The sequence below is a fragment of the Monodon monoceros genome, unplaced genomic scaffold (genome assembly GCF_005190385.1).
Source record: "Monodon monoceros isolate NGI ecotype Baffin Bay Population unplaced genomic scaffold, NGI_Narwhal_1 Super_Scaffold_2, whole genome shotgun sequence".
In the NCBI taxonomy this organism is placed as follows: Eukaryota; Metazoa; Chordata; class Mammalia; order Artiodactyla; family Monodontidae; genus Monodon; species Monodon monoceros.
This window is the reverse complement of record NW_021703776.1, coordinates 19105428-19129829: the sequence shown is the minus strand read 5'-3', so window position 1 is coordinate 19129829 and position 24402 is coordinate 19105428. Positions and strand designations below refer to the sequence as shown.

Below are 24402 nucleotides of genomic sequence, written 5' to 3'. Positions count from 1 at the left end.
CTTTACGTTTAACACAAGGCAGGCAGTAAGCATATTCAGGCAAGCCAGTAAAGGGATAATTGAAGAGAAAATGGTACACAACTGCCATGGCTCCTGTAAAAAATCAAAGTGTATCCAGCACAGTTTTTTGTGAATGGTAGACACTCAATCTAAAACCATATACTTGGGACTTCCCTGGTGGTCCAGTGGTTAAGACTCTGTGCCTCCATTGCAGGGGGCACACGTTCGATCCCTGGTCGGTGAACTAAGATCCCGCATGCCGTGAGGCCAAAATAAATAAATAAAATAAATAAAAGCACTTTAAAAAAAATAAATAAAACCATATATTTTTTATGATACTGAGAAGAAGAAAAGGAGAAAAACTATAAAATTATCTTAATTTTAATTCTTATTTTGAAATTTTGCATCTATAAGAGATCATTGTATGCTATATGTTTCATAATCAGTCTTTATGTAATAGTTATTTTATTTATAGTAACCAGATACATTTTTGTTTTGAAAATGTCAGATTTGCCATGAGAATTAAATGCTCTCATTTTGAATTCTTTAGAATTCCATGCAGACCAGTCTTTAAAAACATGATATAATTTAACATGATTTTTATATTACATCTGTTACATCTAGGTCCTTTTGCTATATATATATATATATATTTTTTTTTTTTTTTTTTGCGGTACGTGGTCCTCTCACTGTTGTGGCCTCTCCCGTTGCGGAGCACAGGCTCCGGACGCGCAGGCTCAGCGGCCATGGCTCACGGGCCCAGCCACTCCGCGGCATGTGGGATCTTCCCAGACCGGGGCACGAACCCGTGTCCCCTGCATCGGCAGACGGACTCTCAACCACTGCGCCACCAGGGAAGCCCTGCTATATACTATTTTTATTAGACATTTTATTCTACTAAAGTAGAAACCTGCTACAGTAAAAATGATGGCTTTAGCCAAGATTAAAAGTAGTACTAAAATACAAACTAGTAGTACCCAGGGCCTACTATAAATCAGTTTTGAAAGGACTAGAGAAAAGCCATAATCTTCACTCACCAATGAAGCACACAGAAATCCGCAGAATTGTCTGTGCAGGTTATGAATGGTGTACCTTACCTTTGGGGGTAATCAATTCCCCTTTCCTTTAAAATATTTAATGATGACTATGTTTTTAACTTCAAAAAGAATTTAATGAAGATGCTACATTTTAGTTTTAGGAAGTGATTGAAAATATGTCCACTCTGATCACTAATAGTAAATTTGCATTAAATGAGTATGATAGTTTGGTGCCTGGACTAAAATTGAAAGTCTCATTTAGTGAAAAATAAATGGAATCAACTGAGTGTGATCTTTATATCTTGTAATTAAATGTGTACACTCACTATTTGCCATATCAAAAGCGTGTAGCTGTTTTTCAGCAAGAAACAGCACTACAATGTATCTAAACTATGGTGTATAACTATTAGAGAAAAAATGGAGGCATGAGTAAAACTTCCACTACTTATGCTGCTTTGCTTAAAGCCATTTATATAAATCAGTATTTAATATGAACGCATTTTCATAATAACTACTAGAAATTAGAAGGAAGAGCAAAATGCTCTGTTATAAAATTGGCAAGTGGCACAGCATGTCAGAGCTTGGCTTGTACCAGGTGTCTATAAATAATATCTTATCCTGCCACAGAGGGAGACAATCTATTAAAATCCATGAGTTGGAATCATTTTTCTCAGTTTTTGGTTAGACGAGAGCTTGAACGTGTGAGACTTTTATTTTTATTTGAAATACTACTAGAAACTTTGGACAGATTGGTTTAATATTAAAGACTAAGAACCTAATATTTATTCTTCTCTCCCAAATAAATCACAATTCTTTCAGTATGGAAAAATGGTAAGGAAAATAGCATGAGAAAAAAGAAAACTGTCACAGAACTGATGGAAAATGTTCTACGTGAGTCATGCTAATTTAAGAACTAAACTGATCAGAATAACCACTTAATAAAATTTCAAGGTATTTTTTCCTTTAAATACCTCACCATACCTGAAATTAAGCACCCATTTTGAATTTTATTTTATGATTTAAACTACACAGAAATAGTTAACATAGTTTGAGTTTTGCTAAATTTAATCAAATATTTTCAACCTGAATGAACTTCTCCCTCTTTAAGCATCAACCTAATTTTCTTTTTTCCAAGGGATTTTTTTAAAATAAAGAAAATGTAATAAATGATTACAAGTTGCATCACAATTATGATAATAGAATTTTAGAACTGGCCTTAGGGAAGTTAGAAGGAAAATGACAGAACTAGAGATTGGATCCAAAAGGCTATTAACTCATTATCATCACAGACTGGAAGGAATTTAGGTGGTAATCTGATATATTCCTAGGCCTATAAACCAGGCCACAGCCAGGCCACCTAAAGAGATGGGTGGTGATGTTATTTTGGGGAGAATTCCATCAGAAAGGTTACTACCTCAAATGTACTTTTACCAAAAATAAATAGTTTGTTATAGCTACTACTGACAGTGGTAAGTATTGAATGGAAAATGACACTTTTAACAATACCTTGTTCAAATAGAGCAGGTAATAATATGTGCATCAATGTAATTCAACATAATTAACCACCAGAGTACTTTTAACCATGAGGAATAAAGCCAGTGGTAGAATGAAGGTAAACAGGGAAGCAGAAATCCACCTACGTCAAAATTTATGAAGATACTTTAAATGATAACAAACCTAATTTTCTCAAGCTGAATCCAGTCCACAGTATTATTCTTGGCATATGACACAATGATGCAAGGGTCTGAATAACTAAAGCGACATGAACCTGAACCTGTAAATAGCAATAACAACAAATTTCAAAGTTAATACAGTGTAATTACATATTATCCTTCCTGATAAATACGCTAGATAATTTTCTAACCACGTAGATAGTTATCTGATCATTTCCCCATTCTTCTAACTATGCTAAAATTTCTTGTAATCTGTTCTGATAAACATTATTTGATAAATAATTTTAAGAGTTGAGAAAAGGTAAAAAAGGTGAATTTCAGGTCTCTTTAGAAATACATGAACTTCTAAATTAAATTTCAATATAAGCGTTCAGTTCTATGCCAAGAAATATCTAAATATTATAGAATGATTAATATGGATCTTACAAGTCAATATCAATAATGATTTCATTTAACGGCATGTGAGTCATTCAGCTGTATGAAGAATAAAAATAGCATTCTTCTTCTGTGTGTGTGTTATTTAAATGATGAGGCAGTATGTGAGAAACTAAAATACTGTAAAGTAAATTCAAGTACTAAATGAATGAGAGCTATTAGAGATATGATTGATATTATTCTACTACAGCCCAACATTAAAGATTTAAAAGAGAGACGTTATGTCCCATTGTGGATATCCGGTCCTTGTTTTTCACTATTATTTTCAATACTGGAGATATGACTACCAAAGAAAGTTTTAAAACTCTGATAAGAATTTGTTTTTACATGTTCATTGAATACATACAAGAAAGCACAATTTGACTGTAATATCAAAGATCTTCGTAGATTCTGAAACCAGCCATGAAACATAAGCCAGGAGTTTATTGTAACTCAATAGCAGGGTTTTTTATACTATATTAAAAACAAATGAACCAAAATAAAAAGAAATAGCGCAATTTATTTTTAACTCTCATCCATCTGCTAGAGGAGTCCTGGTTTCAGCAAATGGCATCTGTTGGTTTTTACATTTGTAGTACTCAGGAGTTCCAAGCTTTAATCAAACTCATTTATTTTATTTCAGTGGTGTTTAGTACAACACCAGTTAGTGTGCAATTGCCAAAGTTGGCAGTGCGCTAAAAAGGCCAAACAGCAGTTTTCCTAGATTTATTCGCACAGCTAAGATGTAGATGAAAACGCACGAGAGAAGGCTACTGAAAGGAAAGTTCCACAGCAACCCTGAGCTCAAACAGAAACCTACTTTATGCCACTTTGATCATTGCTAAGTTCCACCTTTCTTAAGCAGCTGCTTAAAATAAATATCAAACTCTGGCGCCGGAAATGGAAACAGCCAGGATTATGTGAGACAAGCTTCAACACCAAGAAATATGAGGTCTGACAGACAATCTGTCTTTTCAAAAGACAGTTCAAACTAGCCTAAAGAATGTAAACGGCATTTAGGTGCTTCCTTCGTGTTTTATACACCATAAGTACTTAAAAGCAAATGTATAAGGTGAATCCCAAAAAAGGAAAGGATAGAACAAATGATAACCAAAAAATGTTCCTTACAGAAGCAATTCAATGGAAATTATTTACAAATTGAAAAAAGAGAAGGAAAGCTGATAAACATGAAAATAAAAATGTGTCTAAATATGACCCTGATGACCAATATGACCCCTTTCCTGTCTATTTTCTTATGTTACCATCTCAGTGTTGTGAGAATAAGTTTACTATGCACCCATAAAACAAAAAAGGTACCTGGCCGGTGACTCACTTTTCCTTAGTCATTAAACTCTTTTGTACCTCAACTATTAATATCTTCTGAACTCATCTCCGCCTCACTATTGTCAATGGACTCTCAGTAGCTCTTGCCAAAACTTTTTAATAATGATTAGCTGGTCTCCCTGTCTTCAGCCTTACATGTCCTCACCCAGCCCCACTCTTGCCAGTGCTCTTCCTACAAGTGAACTGAATTGTTACCTCCCTGCTTATAATCCTTCAACAATTTTTCAGTCCCTTCAGGAGAAAGCAGTACTTCTACCCCAGTGAGATAAAGGTGCACAGTTTCTAGAGATCAAATGTGTACCCTGGAAAACAGAACTAGCCCAGGGTTCCCATGTGAAAAGATAGCTCAAATGCCACAGGGACTCCCAACAAAGGAGTGGACAACTAGAAGACCAGGACTGAGGTGTGCGGTACGAATGGACAGCCAGAGGAGAGGTACTGCCCATGCCAAGGGAACTTCCCCTCCTGGAAGAAGCGCCACCCAAGAGAACCAGTCGGCTTTGGAAGGCTGCCTCCCTCTGGGAGCACTCCCCATCAAACTACCATCCCAAATGGTGCCAAGCCAGTGAATAAATGATTCTCCATGCCCACTCCTAATACAGCTGTTCCACATAGACTGGGTGAATTTCTTCTTCACATAAGCCCTTCTGAATTGCAGCCCCACTGTCACATAGACTTCTGTCAACAGAATAAGATTTCCCCTTGCCCAGGTTGACAACGGTTGCTTGACTCTGTCTGTGATAAAGGGAGGAAAGAGTTAATTTACGTCCACATGCCCAGATGCCTAATGCCACCCCCAACTCCCTGCCCCCAGATCCGGTGGTGCAGAGCTATCACATACCTCAAAGCACCTCTGATGCAGTGACGAGACAATAATGAGCAGGTGCCACCTACAACAGGTACTTCTTTCTTTCCCCTCTTAAATCGAAGATGTTTAATTGCCAAAGCTGATATTTAACACCAGAAAGGAAAGACAAACCCAAGTGAAAAATGCAAAATATCCTCTCACTTGCAGATCCATTTTCTCTCTTTCAGATCACTTCCAATGTAATTGTAATCCTTCACTCTAAAGTAGTAATTTTGCAAGGATTTAAACAATTGCTGAAGGAGGGAAGATACTTTAGAACCATGGTTATAAAAGTATGGCCTGAGAACCATGATGAACTTAAACGGGTCTAAAAATTCAAACTCTTTCTTTGGTTCTTACCGACAAACGAGGAAATTCCAAATATTTTCATTTTTACCCACATCAAGGATACAAGTAGCCTACAAAGTGATTAAGGGTTCCTAAAGTTTGATACTCATAGATAAAACTGATGAACTTCTAGAACTTACTGAGGACCCCCAACTAACAGTCTAGGATATCTGGCTCCAGTGTAGAGCTACAAACACCAGGATTACTGCAATATCCCCAGTTTGGGGGAGGACAGGATATTTTGTGTTAAAGGTACCTCATGAATGTTGTTTCCAGTTGGTCTTGGCTGTCAATTCTTGATTTTAAATTGACAAATAAATTGATAAATGATAAAGATAAACCTACATGAATTTACTGTAACTGTCATTTACATTACTATTGATTATTTAGTCAACCCCACAGCACATAATGATGGATACTTTTTTCAGCAGCATTTCTGGCCTATTATTGTCTTACAGTTTGTCCTATGGCTTAAGACATATATGCACTGCAATATAACTACAAGCCATCTCTACTCTTCTGTGAAAGGAGATATCTACATAATGCCTTGAAACTATCTTGCAACAAAACTACCTTTCATTGATGATGTCCTGAATCTGTGCTATTGAATTTGTGCCTATGAATTTATGCTATTTTAATAACTTGCTCTGCATTATCAAATTATGTATAAAAATACTGGGTTATTTTTTAAATTTTTGGAATTTTAACATACAATCATATGTCTAAGTTCCTTTTTATTAGGTTAACAATGCACCATGTATAGTTAAGATAAACAGAGACCCAGACAGTAATGCCCTCATCTTTTCAACCACTGCACCAGTGTTTTCTGCCTTCCTCCTGTTATACTGGATGAAGCGTTTCTGTTCTTACCAATGGTGAACCTCCTCATGTGGTCTAGATCCCATCTTCTCTTGTTCTTTAAGATTTCCCCTCTTTCTCTTGTATCACCAATTTCTGCCAATGAGTTTCCTGGATCATTCCTACTGTCATACAAACATCATAGAAACATACAAAGCATCTCCCATCTTAAAAAAGTTTTTTTTGATGTCACACCCCTAACTTCTGTTCCTTCCAATCCTATTTTTGTTTCCCTTTATAGCAAGACTTCTCAGAAGGGCTGTCCAGTGATTGCCTCCACTTTGTCACATCCTCCGATTCCCTTTCCCTTCCACCCCGAAACTGCTCTTGGTTAGGTATCTGGGGAGTCTGTGTTGCCAAATCAACAGATCATTTCCCCATATTCAGGTTACTTGACTTCTCAGCAGGATTTGTCACAGTGCATCCCTCCTTTTTTCTTGGATACTTTCTTCTACCACCTTCTTGATTTTTCTCCTGCTTCACTGACTGCCGCCTCTCAGTCTCTTTTGTTGCCCTTTTCCTTCTTGATCTCAAATTGTTTTGGTAGCTTTCTCTTCTCTTATCTACATTGCCTCCTTTTACTTTGAAGCTTTAAATAATATCTATAACAGATAATACCCAGAATTATATTTTCCATGAGATCCACACTTATAGATCCAACTGCTACTCACCATCTCTAATGGACAACTCAGGCTCTTTAAGTCAAAATTAGAATTATTGGTTTTCCACCCCCCAAATATCTAGGATACCCTTTTCATTTCAAATGACACCACCCCAGATGCTCAAACAAAGCACTAGGTGTCATCTTTGGTTCCTCCCTTTGCTTCACTGCCCACTTCCAACCCATCAGCCTGGGAGTTCTGACTCCAAAATATTGTTCAGCTTCTATTCCTCTCTACTGCTACCACCTTACTCAAGTCAGGGTCATGTCTTGGTGGTTTTCTTACTCCCTTTTTTATCCTCCTATAATCCATTCTCCACACAGCAGTAAGAGGTCTTTCAAAAACAGAGGAATCTTTTAAATTGTTTTAGCGATCATGTCATTCATTCTTGGCTTAACATCCTCTCAAGGTTTCTCAGCCCACTAGGAATAAAAGGTTGAGCTCCCTCCGTGACGTAGAGCTTCCCTTGTACCACTCTTCTCGTTAACGTGTTCCAGACACTGTGGACTTTCTTTCTCCTCCCTGAACACTCCATCTCAGGGCTTCCATGCCCCTTCTCTCTGCCTACAACTACACTGATTATGTCAATTTCCTCATACTCTATTCTCTCCTCATTCCATTCATATCTTTCCCCACAGACTACCCCTTGGCTGGGTCCATCTTCTCTCTTGCGGTTCTGTGCAAACATCACCTCCTCAAAGAAGCCTTCCCTGCGCATTCAATGTAAACACCTCCATCCCCCAGGGTCCAATCATCCTCCATCTTATCACTCCATTTTAAGTTATTCATAGTACTTACCACTGTCTAAATTTACCTGTTTATTTACTTGTTCACTTGATCATTGTTCATCTCCTGTTAGAATGCAAGCTCCACTGAAGGAGGAACGTGTCTGTCTTGTTTACTACTTGTGTCCTTGGTACCCAGAATAGTGCGTGGTGCACAACAGAAGCTCAATAAACTCTGGCTGGATCATAAATAAGTTTGCTGTAATTTCTCCATGTCTTTGTTTTTACTGTGTTATATTTATACTAGAAAGGGGAACTATAACCGTAGATCGATGGGACTTAAGGACTTTCGATTTGCCTGAGTTGGGTCAAAGTGAAAAGGCATCTGAGAGCCGTGCTGTAGAATATCTGGGCTGTATGTATCCTTACCACAGATTAACTTTGGTACTGTTATATAGTCAACAGGGCAATAATTCCCCCATGTTAATTAGAAACTGCCCTTAGATGACTTAGATGGTTACATAATCCAGTCTGCTTTTGGAATAAAAATATCAGAGACAGATTACATGAGTAATTATGGTACATTTTTATCAGCCAGATAAAGTAATGTGAGGAATAATGATAGCCAGGTGAATTATTTTACTTATTAGTAAAGTCATAATGGCCCAGCATAATTAAAAATAAGCAATTTGCAAAGTCATACAAAGTACTCAAAAGCCACATAGAATACCATCCCCAAGGCACATGTTCTGACCTCTCCATCAGGAATCATTTTCTACTGCATTAAAAAAAAAAGAAAGTTTCTCGAATGTAATGTCTTCTTTTTTTGCGGAACGCGGGCCTTTCACTGTTGTGGCCTCTCCCGTTGCGGAGCACAGGCTCCGGATGCGCAGGCTCAGCGGCCATGGCTCACGGGCCCAGCCGCTCCGCGGCATGTGGGATCTTCCCGGACCGGGACACGAACCCGTGTCCCCTGCATCAGCAGGCGGACTCTCAACCACTGCGCCACCAGGGAAGCCCAAATGTAATGTCTTCTTAATAGTAAGACATTATCTAGTCCTTTCAAGTTGATTTATTTTGTGTCTGTTTGAATATTTAACTAGATTAACACACTGTTCTAAGGGAGAAAACCCACTTTTATGTCTAGGAAGAAACCTAATAAAATTGTAACCTTATAGAAAAATGTTACTCTAAATTGTAATGTTATAAAATCTTTGATGATAGGTACATCTTATCGTCATATAACCTTATCATCACATAGCCTTAAATAGATCTTATTTACTCTTTCTCATCTGAAGGAATTCTATATGATAATAAATTCAATGCTTGTTAGTATTACTGATAATTCTATATAATTTTTTAAACTTCAGTTTTTAGAGTAAAATTCCCTCTGATATAAGTTATCTTCCAGAGAGAAAGTATGTGTAGGGCTTAGGAGAGTGAATGGTGGGGGCAGGCTGCCAGGTTTGCAATCTGGGCTCTGACACTTTTTAGCTGTATGACCTTGGACAAGTCGCTTATCTTTCCTGTGTCGAGTTTCTACATTTGTTAAATGTGAATAATAATAGCAATCACTTCACAGAACTGTTGTGAAGATTAAGGCGTTAATGCATTAAAAGTGCCTAGAAAACAAATCTTGGTCCACGTTAAGAGATTTCAGGGGCTTCCCTGGTGGCACAGTGGGTTGAGAGTCTGCCCGCCAATGCAGGGGACACGGGTTCGAGCCCTGGTCTGGGAAGATCCCACATACAGTGGAGCAACTAGGCCCATGAGCCACAACTACTGAGCCTGCGTGACTGGAGCTTGTGCTCCGCAATGAGAGGCCGTGATAGTGAGAGGCCCGCGCACTGCAATGAGGAGTGGCCCCCAGTTGCCGCAACTAGAGAAAGCCCTCGCACAGAAATGAAGACCCAACACAGCCATAAATAAATAAATAAATAAATAAATAAATAAATAAATATTTTTTTAAAAAGGCAAAATTCCTTTAAAATAAAAAAGGTTTCAGGTATGATTCAGTATTTTTGTTTCATTTCATAAATTCATTTACCACAGAAAGAGGAGCAAATATTTGTTTATGGGCTAAATATTAAGTTGAATTACTGCTTAACAAAGAACTTACAGCACATTTTTCCCCCCATCGATTCTTTGGTTTGGGGCTATTTTCCAGCTCTTTAATGGAAACGCTGTAAGTTCAACCTGGAGATGAAAACTGAGACCCAAGTGAGTAATCTACCTGTTTGTTAGCATCACTGTAAATGTGTTAGAGGGGAAGAAAGTTGTCTACTTGATAAGAAAAAGAAGGCCCTTTGGGATCAGTATAATGAAATATACTTTATAAGGTCTTTACAATTGCTAGAGCGGAAATTTGATTTTGCAGTTCCTAGCATCCAAAGAAAACAGAAAATCTGATCTAAGTTTTAGTAGTATCCACAAAGAAAAAAAAATTCTAGTAACTCAAGAGAGCAATTAAGGTTTCTATGAGCAGAGAGGTACTACTCTGTGCATGTCCACTTTATAGGTAAGGGCACGGCAGCAAAGAGAGGTTAAGCGATTTACTCTAGACCCAAATGGGATTCAGAATTGGGTAGATCAGAACCCATGCCTTCAACTACTTCACTATACTCCTTCTGGTGCATAAAGCACACTTTAAAAAAACCAGACAAACAGTGCTTCATTTTCACATGGTCAGAACATGTTGGGACAGGCTTTTGTGCTTCTGCTTCTACTCAGGCTCCTGACTTGAGCCAGATGGTCCTTTTTTGGTAAAACCTAAAGGACTGAACCCCACCTGTAGCCTCAATATCGGGTTTACTCGGGCATCACTTTCTCTGCAGGTTCCCTGCCCATTCCCCTCCTTTCCCTGCCCCTGTAGCCAGTCACCCAAATCTGCACACCCTCCTCCTGCAAATTTATTGAATCTATGCCTTTATTGTACCTTCACCACCACCTCCTGAGGCCATCTCTCACCCAGATCAGTGTGATAACCTCCTATCTGGGCACTCAGAACAAACACAAAAGGTATTGTAAAGAACATTTTTTTGTCATTTGCTTTAAAAATCTATAGAAAGGCATTTAAAAGACATTTTAAAGAATAGTTGTATTCCAAAGAAGTAAATCCTAACACCTCCCAACTCAGAAAATTTTAATTATGTGGAAAGCATTAACCTGATATAATATTACAATCAGGATTAAATTTAAGATAACACTATAATCCACATTTGTATCCTAAATAACGCATTCCATAATATCTTGTAAATCTGTTTCTGAAATAATCATTTTACTATAAGGAAACAATATTTACAAATGTAAAACAGTGCCTAGTACTTCTTATTTAAAAATAAAGAAATAAGAAGAATGGTAAAGCTTATTTCTAAAAGGTTGCTTCCTTTCACTGTTAGAGAGACTCATCACTATGATTCTAAGAAATATTTTTTTGTAATCTCGGTTTGATCTTTGAACCACTTATTCAATTTAAAATTGCAACTAAAATTGGTATCAACTTTTACCCCCCCTCCCCGGGTTCTATTTAAATAGTATCATCCCTAGTATAATTTAGAAAACAATAGATAAGTAACTTTCCACTTTTTTTATAGGGAGTCAGGCCCAGATGATCAATCTAACAGTCAATCAATCAATCAATGAGTCAACCAATTATTAAAAATATTTCTTATTTCTGAGGTACTCAGAAGCCTAGTTATTTTCTCGTGATTCAGTCCCACTTCCCTTGACTTTGGCTGTCATTCAGGAAAAACTAGGAAATGTATACACCTTGAATAGCCTTTCCCACTTAAGAAGTAAAATATCATTTAGAACTGACATTTACATAAGCTGTGTGGTGATCCGTTAGCAGTCCACATGCCTCTTATGTTGGCCGTTCCCTCTGCTGGGCTACCTCTCCGACACAATTCAAGCCTTTGATCAATGGTTACATCCTCAGTGGCTGCCCCCTGGCTGCCTTCAACAAAATGCTACTCCTCATTTGATGACCCCTGATTAATTTTCTTCATTGCATTCATTATTCCCTGACATTCATTTGTTTGATATTCATCAGCACGTCAGCCCTATCAGGGCAAAGATTTTGTTTTGTGAATCCTGTCTCCCCAGTGCCTTGAGAGCTACTTCACACAGAATAGGAGCTCAGTGAATAGTTGTTGAATGAACGAACGAATGAATGAATGAGTGCAATTTAGGAAGCACTTTAAACTCTAGGAAGAAAGTCTTCTGGAACTGCAATGATACCATTATTATTATTGCTGTTGTTACTGGCTCTTTTGTAGCATTTCTTTTCAGCAGGATAAGGAGATGGAGGTGATTTATAGCCTCTGTCCACCAGCACAGAGACTGTCACTCTTCTGGGAAAGCTAGAGGGGCAGCACATTTGTTCTCCGATGCTGAGAATTGTTAGGGTAACAACACTGCATGGCTTGGCTGATGCTGCTTTTCTGTTCCTCTACTTAATATCTTTCTCTGATGGCAAAACAGGCTACAAGTATAAATTAGCTACAATTGGATGAATAAATGTATCAAAGGCAACTACTGTGATATTTCTTGTGGGGACCCCCTGAACTAAAACAGACAACATCATAACCATATTTTCAGACAAAATGTATTCCTGGTTAACTCATAGTTCACTCTTGTCACCCAGTTCTAGGATTTAGGACTACAGTGGGAAGACATTTAAGAGATCATGAAGATGTACACTCTCACTTTACAAACAAGTTGTCAGGGGTTCACACAGGCTCCACCACTTCCCCAAAGTTACACGACAAGGCCAGTTGGCAGAGAAAGGACGATATGGCCCGACTCTCAATCCAGTGTTCTTTTCCCTTCCCCATGTATATCAACAACAAAAGTTGTTTATCAACAAAAATGAGTCACAGAGACATGGAAATATTCTCAATGAAAAAATACATGGCTTAAAATATCTACATTGAAAAAATTTTTTTCTTATTTTGCATTAATGACTATTATTTACAGGGAATCAGAATACTAGGTGGAGCAGTGTATGGAAATCTCCATGATTCCTACATATGACTACTGAGATAGGCAAAAGTAATAGAATATTAAATAAAGGGAAGGTGATAGGATGTGATTGGTATTTGGAAGGGAAGTTGAGGCTTTCCCATGAAAGAAGTGTGAAAATGACAATAAGTTTATTATAAGAATACAAACACATCTTTATCAGTATGACATCTATAAATATAATGCTCAATTCTAACATGTTAGTGTAGACAGTGGACAGGGTAGACAGAAGTGGATTTACCATGAAGCTCATGGAGCTTAAGCTTCAGGGCTCTGCACTTGGATGAGCACCTTCCAAGGCCTTGGGAGGAATTCTAGCAATGTGTTCACATGACCATGTTTTATAACATTTGCAACCAATTGAGACTGTTGCCTCCTTTCTTGACTACTGCCTTACCACGTTACCCTCATGCCAGGTGGTGTTGGAGTGGCCATGGCAGCTTTTGGGATCCATTTAAGGGGAAGTTGAGTTGGAGATATGTTATGTGTGTGTGATACAGTTACACAGTTATGCAGGTCACTTCTATTCCATAGTGCAGTCATCCTCAGCGTAGAAAGAGCTTCTAGGAACATGCCTACCACCCACTGTGATGAAGTACCTATGTCATCATGACTCAAGAACAGTGGTAATAAACTGTTCAGTGAGTGACATCAATTCAGAGTTGCTAAGATTGGTCACTGTGCAAGAGAAGTCAAAATGCCCTGCAGTCTTGTAGTTCATGCATGAAAGAAATTAAGACAGAGATTTTTACAATTTGCTAATGATCCTAAAGACGTACATGATATATCAGTAAGGAATTGTGAAGGTAAGATGTTAAATAAATGAAAAAAAAACCTCTGATCCACCAAGCTAGAGGCAGAATTATTTTTCTAGTCACTAGATAAAAATATTATAGAATTGTCATATGCAGAGGCAGTTTAAGAATATGCACCCAAAGGTTGTAAGAAAAGAATATTTCAGGCAGTTAACAAAGACGTTATGTTATATTTTTGGATTTTATGATGCTTGTGGTATTGTCAACTTCTAAAGATTTGTAATTTGTTGTGATTTCTTTTCTCATTCTAAATAAATATTCACATTTGTACCTAATTTTGAATGTGTAATTTTGTATTCTTTTCCTTAAAGACAACCTAGCCCTCACCCAAATTGTGTAAGGTTCAAACATGGACTCACAAAACCTAGACCCACCCCTGTACAGAGCATGCCCTGAAGCGTGTTCCTGCACATTTCACCAATGTCTTAACTCACACGGGAGCACCAAGGTCTAGATTACATGGTTCACTTTCCACTTTGCTTAAAATGGCACATTCCAGTGACAAATGTATTGTAATGCAGGACAACAATAAAAAGAGAATGAGAAGATATGATTCTTGAAACTATTTTCCTTCTCTATTACTTCAGGCAGATCTGGCTCAATTAAAATATTCTTAAAAGGAAACTATCACATTACAACTAGATTAGGATGGATGAAATGACTTGTAAGTAATTGTTTGCTTACATAAGAAACATGCCATTCATTTTTGGACTGTGTTGGAGACCACCTGAGTGAACCTCAGGAGCTCAACAAAAGCCAGTGAGAACCTGTACCTTCCAGGATTTACTAAGTGGAGTGTTTCTGTGCAGTGCTGGCCAGAAGGCTCTTAAAGGGCTGTTAGGGTTTATAATGCCAAGAATACACAAGCACATGAACAAGTACCAATTATGTGCTAATCAATGAAGCCCATATTAAGCACACTGAAAACCTGTTCATTGTGCAGTAGCCCGTTAACCATAATGTACATGTCTGGAGGAGACGCTAGGGAACTTCCTAGAGACAGCAACTTCCCAAAATTCACAACTAAACTTCTTCCTTTCTTCTCATCTCTCTTGGGTGGTTGCCATAAAAATAAACAACTTAAAAAATAGCTTGATTTAGTATAAAATCAAGACTACTTAAAAAATAGATATATTAGTCATTTATTCTATTAAGAATTCAAGAGTTACTCCCTTTCTCAAAATAACAGTCATACAAGTCCATAATCCCTTAAGGTAAGATAAACTTCAGGATCCAAATTACTTACTTATTTACTTAATTTACAGATTTCAGAAAGGTAACATGGTAAATATACCATATGTTATGCAACATCCCCAGCAAGGTCTGAGGCAATACCCTATAATGAAACATATTAATATTTCTACAGTGAAATACATGAGATTCACATAAGTAGTATAAATAAAGATTATAAATAGCCTTAAATCATTTCAAGTCAGGTCTGGCTGCCAAATGAATTCAGGTCATGGGAGGCTTTGCCATCGCATAACTATTAAAAAAAAAGGTTTGTGGTTTTTCTGAGAGTTTTTGTATTGTAATATGGAATTACAGATTAGGAATTGTGAGCCTGTGTCTCCAGTAGCCCTCTCTATTTCTTTATTTCTTTTTACTTTTATAGTAAAAGGATAAATCAATTGGTTTTAGTCTCCCAAGCCCAGGGTAGTTTTATTCTTATTTGGTTATGCCCTTCTTCACAAAGCCCCAGACTTTTCAAAGTAAATCAGAACAGAAACAATAGAAGGAGCTACTGCCTCTTGGGGGTTCGGTAGTGGTTGCCGGGAGCAGGCTCTTTCCTCAAAGCTCTGCCTGAAAAACAAGCTGCCTTTTTAAATGTGGCACAGGGCCACAGAAGGAGAGAAGTGATCTCGCAGAATTTATAGATGGGGAAAAGCACTGCCAGAAATCATGCCTCTAGATAGTGGAGCGGGACCCATAAATACTGAAGGCTCGAGGAGTGTCTGGACAGAGCCCTGCTGAGGATTCTTGCAACCCAAGCGCTGCTGCTGCCATTCCTCAAAACTCAGACCTCAGAGACAAGCAGGGTGCCCAGAGCTGCATGGAAACAACAGCATTTGATATAGAAAGATCATAAAGTGATGAAATCGATGTAATCAGGCTACTTAGAACTCCCTGCTAGGACTGGAGCAAATCTTAGCAGATTCAAACCATCCTTTCATCTTTTCAAGGTAGATAAATGGAGGACAGGGCCATTAACTAGAGGTTGTAGTGAATGGAAAAAGAGAAAGAGATGAATGGGGAACTTTTAGAGAAGCTTTTCAAAGCCAGACACTGTCACTCCCAGGGGATGTTACATGTTACTGTAGGCTAAGGCATTCAACAAAGGGACTTGCCTCATTCTATATAGTGAAAAATGTGATGAGCAACATGAAGATATTGGTATAATAAGCAGTTCTGGCAATTATCTATATTTTTTTCCCCCAGAGAGATTTTTAAGGACAGTACTACTCACTACGGAGAAAAGGCTCATTGTATCCACAAGCACTGAGAAACACAGTAAAAGCTTATTTGCCACCGGGCAATTCTTCTAAGTAATTCTGCCACAAGCAAGTCATGGACCATTATTATACAGAAGACCAATATTTTGATAGTTGCACAAACTTCTTCTCAAATATTTCACTGGAGGCAGCTGTGCATGTTTATTTTCCAGTAACAACAATGATGTAGAACAATGATTATACTATACTTAGGTTTTTATTTCCTTCATTACCAAGTCTTCCAGAAAAATCCTAAGGGTGTTAGCTCTCTCAGCCCATGGCATCAAAACAACCTACCATAAATAGAGCAAAATCTTTGTAATACGGCCAGTCTAGAAGTACTACCTAATACACGGGACCTAAATTGTGACTGCCGGTTTTAAGCAGATAATGCTGTAATTTCCAGGATAACCAGTTTTATATATTTCTTAGTTTTCATGTTTGTTTTATTCCTCTCCTAGTAGAAGAACCTAAACTTGATAAGATTTTATGTACCTGTTCATACTATTTTGTAATGTGGCACATCTGTATAAATCTGTTTCATTAGTTTATAAATTTTGTAAAAACTGTAAGCAAGTTTGTCCTTTAGCAGTGAGTTAGCTTCTTGCCTGGTTTACCCTTTGAAGCCAGTTGTTTTGGTTACTTATTACCTTCATGTACCTCAGGTATCCACAGAGTACTTGGATACTGTTCTTGGCTGAGCACCAGTCTCCCTGGCTCCTCTGAGGCATTCTAGTAGCTGCTGTCCCCACATCTAACCCTGCCCACACATCCTGCCATACAGCACTGCTTCAGGCTCTCATAAAATACAGGCTCAATTCGCCTGGCCTGTGCCTGCACAGAGACAGCAGCTCATGCCTCGATGAAGTTCAGAGACTGTAGCCAAAGGGGAAGCAGTCTGATTTGTGGGTAAGAGGCAGGGAAGGAAAAAATGGTTACTGTATCGGATAATGCTTTGTGGCAGCCCAGGCGGGACACATCCTGGGGCTTCTCAGTCCCAAATGACAGGGATGGGAATTGTGACTGAAAGGAGCCCACAGATATTACTTTAATTAAGAATAGTTCCATTCCACACAAGAGGAAATTCTCAAATTACTCTTGGATCTGTCAAGAGCAAGTGAATTCAATTTTGGTAAAATATGATGACCGAAGTTGAGATAAATCATTATTTTAATAATAGAAATTGTCGGTTTAGAGAAATCAACATGTCCAAAATCTTCGGCTGCCCCAAAAGATCAATTAAGCAATTATTTGAATATGAAAATCCAGAATTTATGTCTATAAATCTGTTTTGCCCACCAAAAAAATACCTTTGGGGGGAATTAAGCATATTTTTAAATGAAGAAATATATTTCAAGGATAGTGTTGCAAAAAGGACCATTATATGAAAGTAAAATTTCCATTTTAAGCATCTACTAAAAATTGATATTAAGGATTAAGAGAGGTCAGATAAAGTAACAGTAAAAAAATCCTCACAAATATTCTATATTTATGCTATACATAGGCTAAAAACATGCTACCTTGAATGAAACTCAAAAAACCTCTCTCATAAAATATAGAAAAAGAGCCAGGTTTTAAAAGCAACTCTTCTTCCCCTTATGCTTTATATTTATTTTTAAAATGAGGCTACTAGTAATAATTTTTGTTTTGACTGACTTTATTAGTAAACAGGCTATTAGATCTGCAAGCCTTTCCTTCTGAATAAATGTGACAGTATGTGATTTATTGTACTTAATATTTTGCTCCTTAGTCACTTCCTTGGCTGAAATTCCCAAACCTCATTAGGTGACTTCTTTCAGTTTATGGCAGACGGACAATGACCACAGGATATAAAATGAACAGCTGTCCTCCTCCCCTTTGTACCTTTCTCCCTTTCATTCCTATTCCCCATTCCCTCACTTCCAAAATATTTGTATTTTTTCCTGCCACTCCTATAAGAGAGAAAGGGACCAATTCCCTCCTGGTTTATGGAATGCCATGCCATTTCCAACCAATTTCAGGTGCCCAGCCCTTTGCAAGTTCCCTCCCAAGTCCACAACATAGAGGTTTCATCAGATCTTATGTTGAGAAAAACACAAGGAAGACAAATGCAAAATGTGTCAGGCTTTGCCAGGTTCCCTGCTGAGCAGCCCTCCTTCCCTGGGGTGGAGGCCATAAACCAAGCCCTGGTGCTCAGGCTTGGCTCATTTTCTAGGAGGACTGATCCCCACCTTTGGCAGCAGGTGCTAAATAACGTCCCTCTCCACCCCCAGCAATCTGGAGACTCAGCATTACCACCCTTGTTGCAGTTCGGGCTTTGACCTTGGTCTCAAGGTCTTAGAATGGCCACTGCCTTATCTCCCTGAAGGGAGCCATCGCTCTAACCTTGCTTGTGATGCTGAGTCTCTGGGGCAGTACCACACCTGCTCTTGTCAGTCTCCCTCCCAAATGATAAAGTCCTGCCTTTGGATCTCCCTCTTTCCTGGACTTTCCAACAGGCTTCCCTCTCACCCTCCTCTGTGGTCTGCACCCCTCCGTTTCTTCTCCCACATGGACTTCCCCTCCCCCACCTCCACCTATTTGATAATAAACTCCTGGAAGGCTGGGCAGTTTCTTAGATTTTGCTTTCCCTACATTGGATGTATTCACATCCTAAAGATCTGTGATAAAAGAATCCTTGATCAACAGTCCTTGATTGATAAGAAAGGGAAAACTGCTGGCTCAGACCAGGTTTTAATATTGCCCATGGATTTCATTCAGCAGGGCCCCTTGCCTCAGCAGTCAAGAAGGGTCTAGTATTGAGCACCAACGTGGAACCTCACTAAATCTCTTTCCTAACCTAAGAATAGAATTCAATTCAGTTCATATTTATTTAGTTCTAGTCGTGAGTAAAATTCTGCCCTAAATACAAAGAGGGATCCTTGTACCCTCCTTAGTCCTCACGGAACATTTAAGCTATAAAGGGTGAAAGTGGATGTGCATGAATGGCCAGAGTATATAAATCAATGCAGAGTGAAGTAGGCATCGCAAAATAAATACAGAGGAAGTAGGGATTCAGAGATAGGAGGATGTGGCAATGAGATGAGTTTTCATGGAGGAAAGACCATTTACTCTATATCAATGATCAATTTCTTCTCATCCTATTGTTCACTGTTTTATCCCTTCTACTAGAACAGCCTTCAATAAATATTAGTGAAACATATTTATGAATGAATTATTAACATTTATTTTTAAGCCTCATCAAGATGAGTGACAATGAAATAAATATTTCAAAAGAGAAAGGGTACAGTATCTTTCAAACTGTATTTTAATTCACGTAAAGACAACTCTTTAGTTATCAGTTTCAATAATGCAAAGACATAATTAATCTCAACAATCTTTGCCAGAACCTTATACTTAGTAGCATCTTACACTATTTCAGAATATTCCCCTTTATTACGTAAGATAGGACTTAAGAACTTGGGGTGAGGTGGATTTGAAAAATATATAAAGTTCATATAAACTGGTCTTTTAAATATACATTCCCTAAAAAGGTCAACTCCAGGATGAAGAAGAAGGATAACCTGAATTAAAATCAGTTCCAAACTTTAATTATTAAATAGATAACCCAGAAGTGTTCCATATATAAATATTTCAATTTTTGTGTTAATATAGATTCCTGAAGATCTAAAACTCAAGTAATAAACAAATCTTATTTTAATATCTTTTATATCCAAGAATCTTAAACTCACATAAAACATGTATTTAACCTTAAAAGCACATGTGTTAAGCTAATTTTACCATTAAAATTTTCTAAACTTCTGTTTTTATTTATGTATGTTTTGAGCTCAAGTCACCAGAGATTTTTTTAGCCTCATACTCAGAGATTCCCGTGTTTTCAAAAGAGTTTTTCATGACTTCATAATAAATTCCCCAAGGTCTTACTTACTTACCAAGGAAAGTGACTCTTAAAAAAAAAAGAGAGTCTGATTTAGAAATACATCTCAGGATATTCACAACAATTCCTACCAAGACATAAGAGGGCTCAATTTCTCCTCCTTCTGAATTAGCTGTTCCAGGAGTTGAGGGACAGTTTCTCTACTGAATTAAGTTCTAAGTAATTAAGATGTTTGTGAATCAGGCTCGAGGGAAAAACTTCCCTCATGCTAAATGCAATATAATACCTCTTATAAGTGGCATTTTATTCATTACATCTATTTGAGAAAGATCTCTTTTCTTTTACAAAGCAATCTTCCAATTCAGCAATGAATACCTCTAACTTTGTAATTTTCTAGTTTTTATTTTTTAAAATAGAAAATGAGTAGCTCTCATTTATCTCAGAGACTCGGTAGCATGTACAGCACAAAGGAGAATAATTCAGGCCTAAGAACATTTTCATATCTTAATCTGTAAATATAAAACATTTATGATATAATGCCTTTCCTCTGCTTGAGGTGATAAAAAACAAACAAAAAAGCAGTGAAAACAAACAAACAAACAAAACCACACAGGACTTCCCTAGCAGTCCAGTGGTTAAGACTCCATGCTTCCAATGCAGGGGGCCCGGGTTCGATTCCTGATCAGGGAACTAAGATCCCACATACCGCAACTAAGGGTGTGCACCACAACTACTGAGCCTGCGCACTCTAGAGCCCGTGCGCCACGACTAGAGAAGCCCACGTACCTCAACGAAGACCCAGCGCAGCCAAAATAAATAAATAAAAAACACACGCACACATTCCCACAAAACCCAAAATCTTTAGGATATTTATAAGTAAAACCAAAGAAAAAAGATACTAACTCTATAAATTATGAACAAATAAAAGATTCTAGGTAGTTCAATAATAGCAAACTGATAAACACATGCATATGTATTTTCATCTACTGGCTTCACTAGAAGCATAGTTTACTGGTGATTCTCTGTTTCCTTCTGGGTCATCTTTTCCATTGACTGAGGTCCTCAGATCACCTCCCCCAAATTTCTTGGCGTGAAATGTCTGCATCATACCAATTTAGCACTTGGCTACATAATATTACAGATGTCTCTGTAATAGTTACTTGTCATTCAGGCAAGAAATATTTATGAGCATCTACTAATTTTGAGTCCCTAGGCTAGGGGCTGAGAATAGCATGATGGACAAGACAGATTTACCTCCCATAGCAAACTGTTCTTCATAATGTATGTTTTTAAATGCTTTACTTTCAATCCCCATTTAACCAATGGATTCTATTAATCTGAAAAAAAGAGCTGGGCTAAACTGAACAAGCATATTACTTGGCAATTTCTTGTTGAGTGAATCAATGCAGATTTACATTAAGGAAGAGACAAATCCATTCTTAACACAACTGATCTTTCTTAAGGAAGATCACACACACATTGAGAATTAATTTCATTACATTTCTTTATTGCTCAAGAGAGAAAGAGGTCCTTTTCCGACCTCTATTTCCTTCTTAAAACTCCCAGCTGATGCAGATTAGCTCTTCAGATGGACACAAATGTTGTGACATTTCTCACAGCCACCCCAGGCGGTCCTCCTGCTCTAGGAGAGCACTCACGTTCCCAGCCTTGCTTATGTCACTCTACCTCCTCAACTGGAAAAACTTTGTCCTTTCCACTGACTCATGCTGTTGACTTTCAGGGATTCTCCTCTCTAAGAAGCCTTCCTGAATTGCTCTACTCTGCAGGACCTAACACCACAGGGACGTGTACACACGTCCATCTATGTTTATAACAGTCTGGCAATTCTCTAGATGTTCCATGCTCCATATGCATCCAGAGCCTTCTACCACACCACTAAACACTGTAAAAATGTTGTTTTCTCACTTTTTTGTCTTTCCATAGTTAACGTTGGCTCAGAAAAGCCTAAGAAGACAACAAATAGTCAGTGAAATTTTGTTAGGTGAATAATGGATCCAAAGCACTACCAGCACTTCCCTTGGACCGAGATCCCTGCCTGGGAAAACAGAGTTTGGAGGCATCTGTAAAATAGTGGTTTACAAGGGCATCTTCTCAAACTTTTCTTCCTGTCCCAGAGGAAATCTAAAGGAAATGGGTAAATGCCCCTAAGCTTACAACCATAAATTCCACAACTTGAATCTAATGAATCAAGTGAGGATTGTAGCAGATTGATGCCTCAGCACAGAAATGGATATGAGATCTTTCACTGGAATGGAAAAATGAAAAGTTGTTCTAAGAATATTTTAGGACATCTTTCAAGATGATTTAGCTGTTGATAACCTGGTACATTTCAACTTGCAGAACTGTGTTTTCAGGATGCTTTAACTTTAAAATTCATTGGGTTAAGATAGCCTGTATATTTATATGTATGTGTGTGTGTGTGTGTGTGTGTGTGTATTTAGAAAGAGTTGGGATAGCATTGGTGCTAAACATTGGCATGATGGAGTTTATTTGAGACACTCCTTAGTAATTCAAGACATTTCTATATGGACTATCTTGGATAACGCTTGTGATGAAATTAAAATGTTTATAAGAGCAATATAAAAATATCAAGGCAATAATTTATTCAATTGTGGTTATATAGCCATAATTATGAACATACTTATCATTGAGGCCATCTGAATCATCATGATATACAATGAACATTTAACATCCCAGAGGACTCCTTAAGGAGTGACTCTGACTGACCATATTTAACCACACTATTTGAATAGATTTGGAAAGTTCCACAAGGCACAAATAAATATAAATGTTGAACTGTCTATACACAGTGTTTTTTTTTATAACACACTTAATATAATTTTTGAAGAGAATATAAGTTCATTGGCTACTTGGCTGCGATTGCTACTTTGGTTACTGTGGGGCTTGTAAAGCTCAGGATGAATATACACAATTATGACGTTTCTGGAATTTGTGTATGTGCCCCAGTCTAGTCCTCACACCATACACACAAATAGAAGAATACTACTCCAAGCATTCATCATGAGATACACAAAACCATTTCTGGAAAGTTCTGCCCGCTATGCCTATTTACCATACAACACCATACAGCTAATGGTTTGCCACTACATTGTTTCTCAGCCACTTTAATACTTCTTAGTTCCCAAGAATTTTTATTCTCAAAATGCAGTAAGCAAATTCCCCAATGAAGTCGCTAGGCAGTAAATTATAATTTAACTAAATATTTTGTTTTATTCCCAAACAATGACATGTTAAAATTTCACTTTTTATTCTAAACCTTCCACTCAAAAAAGATTTCTAAGTGTATTTTTTAGTTATAAACTTGACATAGCTAGCTATCTATCCATCCATCCATCTTTTTGCAACTCCCTGATTCAGTTACTCTTCCAGTCTTCTAACCTGGTATTCAAATCCATGCTTTGTATTAATACAAGCAACTCTCTGGCTCACTGAGCTGCAGCCCTTTGGCTTGCGGGGAAATCAAGGATTCTTGCTAAGTCACATTTTTGGGTCTAGTCTCAAGCCTTTGGGCATGGTGCTTGCTCTGGGTTTTGGGTCTCAGGCACCAAACCTTACATTCTCTGATAAACACACCTTCTTGGTCCTCTTTCATCAGCTCTATTGTTGATGGTAGGGTGCTATTGAAAGGTGAGGAAATGAATCTATGCCAGCTCCACAGTATACTCTTTACTATTTACAAAAATAGAATTTTTTTTTCCTTTAAGGAAGGATAATTTAATTGGTGCTGGATCTCTGCTACCATGACTAAAATTTAAATATAGTAGAATTGTGAGGCATATATTTTAAAGAGGATTCTCTTGTATTCTTTAATTGCATAAAGATATTATCTGAAATTAATATTCAAATAAATGCTCAGAATACAGATAAATAAAAAATATAGCTTATATTTTATATTAATAGCATAATGAATTTAAACACATTTGTTCTGGTTAAGAACCTCTAAGTTACACTAGCCCGTCATGCTAGAGTTTTAAAAATCTGTTTTTGTAGCACCACAACTTTTTAAAAATGAGCTTTTTTTCTGATTATAGAAGTGTTACACGCTCATTATAGAAAATTTAGGATACACTTGTTAATAGATCAAAATTTAGGATACACTTGTTAAGAGATCAAAGAAAATCCTCTTTACCAAAAAACGCATTATTTTGTTTTTGCCAATGCTTTTCTTATGACCACATATGGACTTCTGAATAGTTTGTAAATTGTTATAGGTAATGCTATCAATGTTAGAAGAAGAGTCCAAACCGTAGTCAGGCAGGTTCGCATT

At 37.6% G+C, this 24402-nt stretch overlaps 1 protein-coding gene across 2 annotated transcripts in view; it reads right to left on the bottom strand.

Moving 5' to 3' along the window:
* The window catches only part of RELN (reelin), a 519854-nt gene that overhangs the window by 224051 nt on the left and 271401 nt on the right, over positions 1 to 24402 (bottom strand). For both annotated transcript variants that reach the window (XM_029233992.1, XM_029233993.1), the window contains exon 9: positions 2715 to 2811. In XM_029233992.1, coding sequence (XP_029089825.1) covers positions 2715 to 2811 — 97 coding nt within the window. The remainder of the gene's footprint in view (positions 1 to 2714; positions 2812 to 24402) is intronic.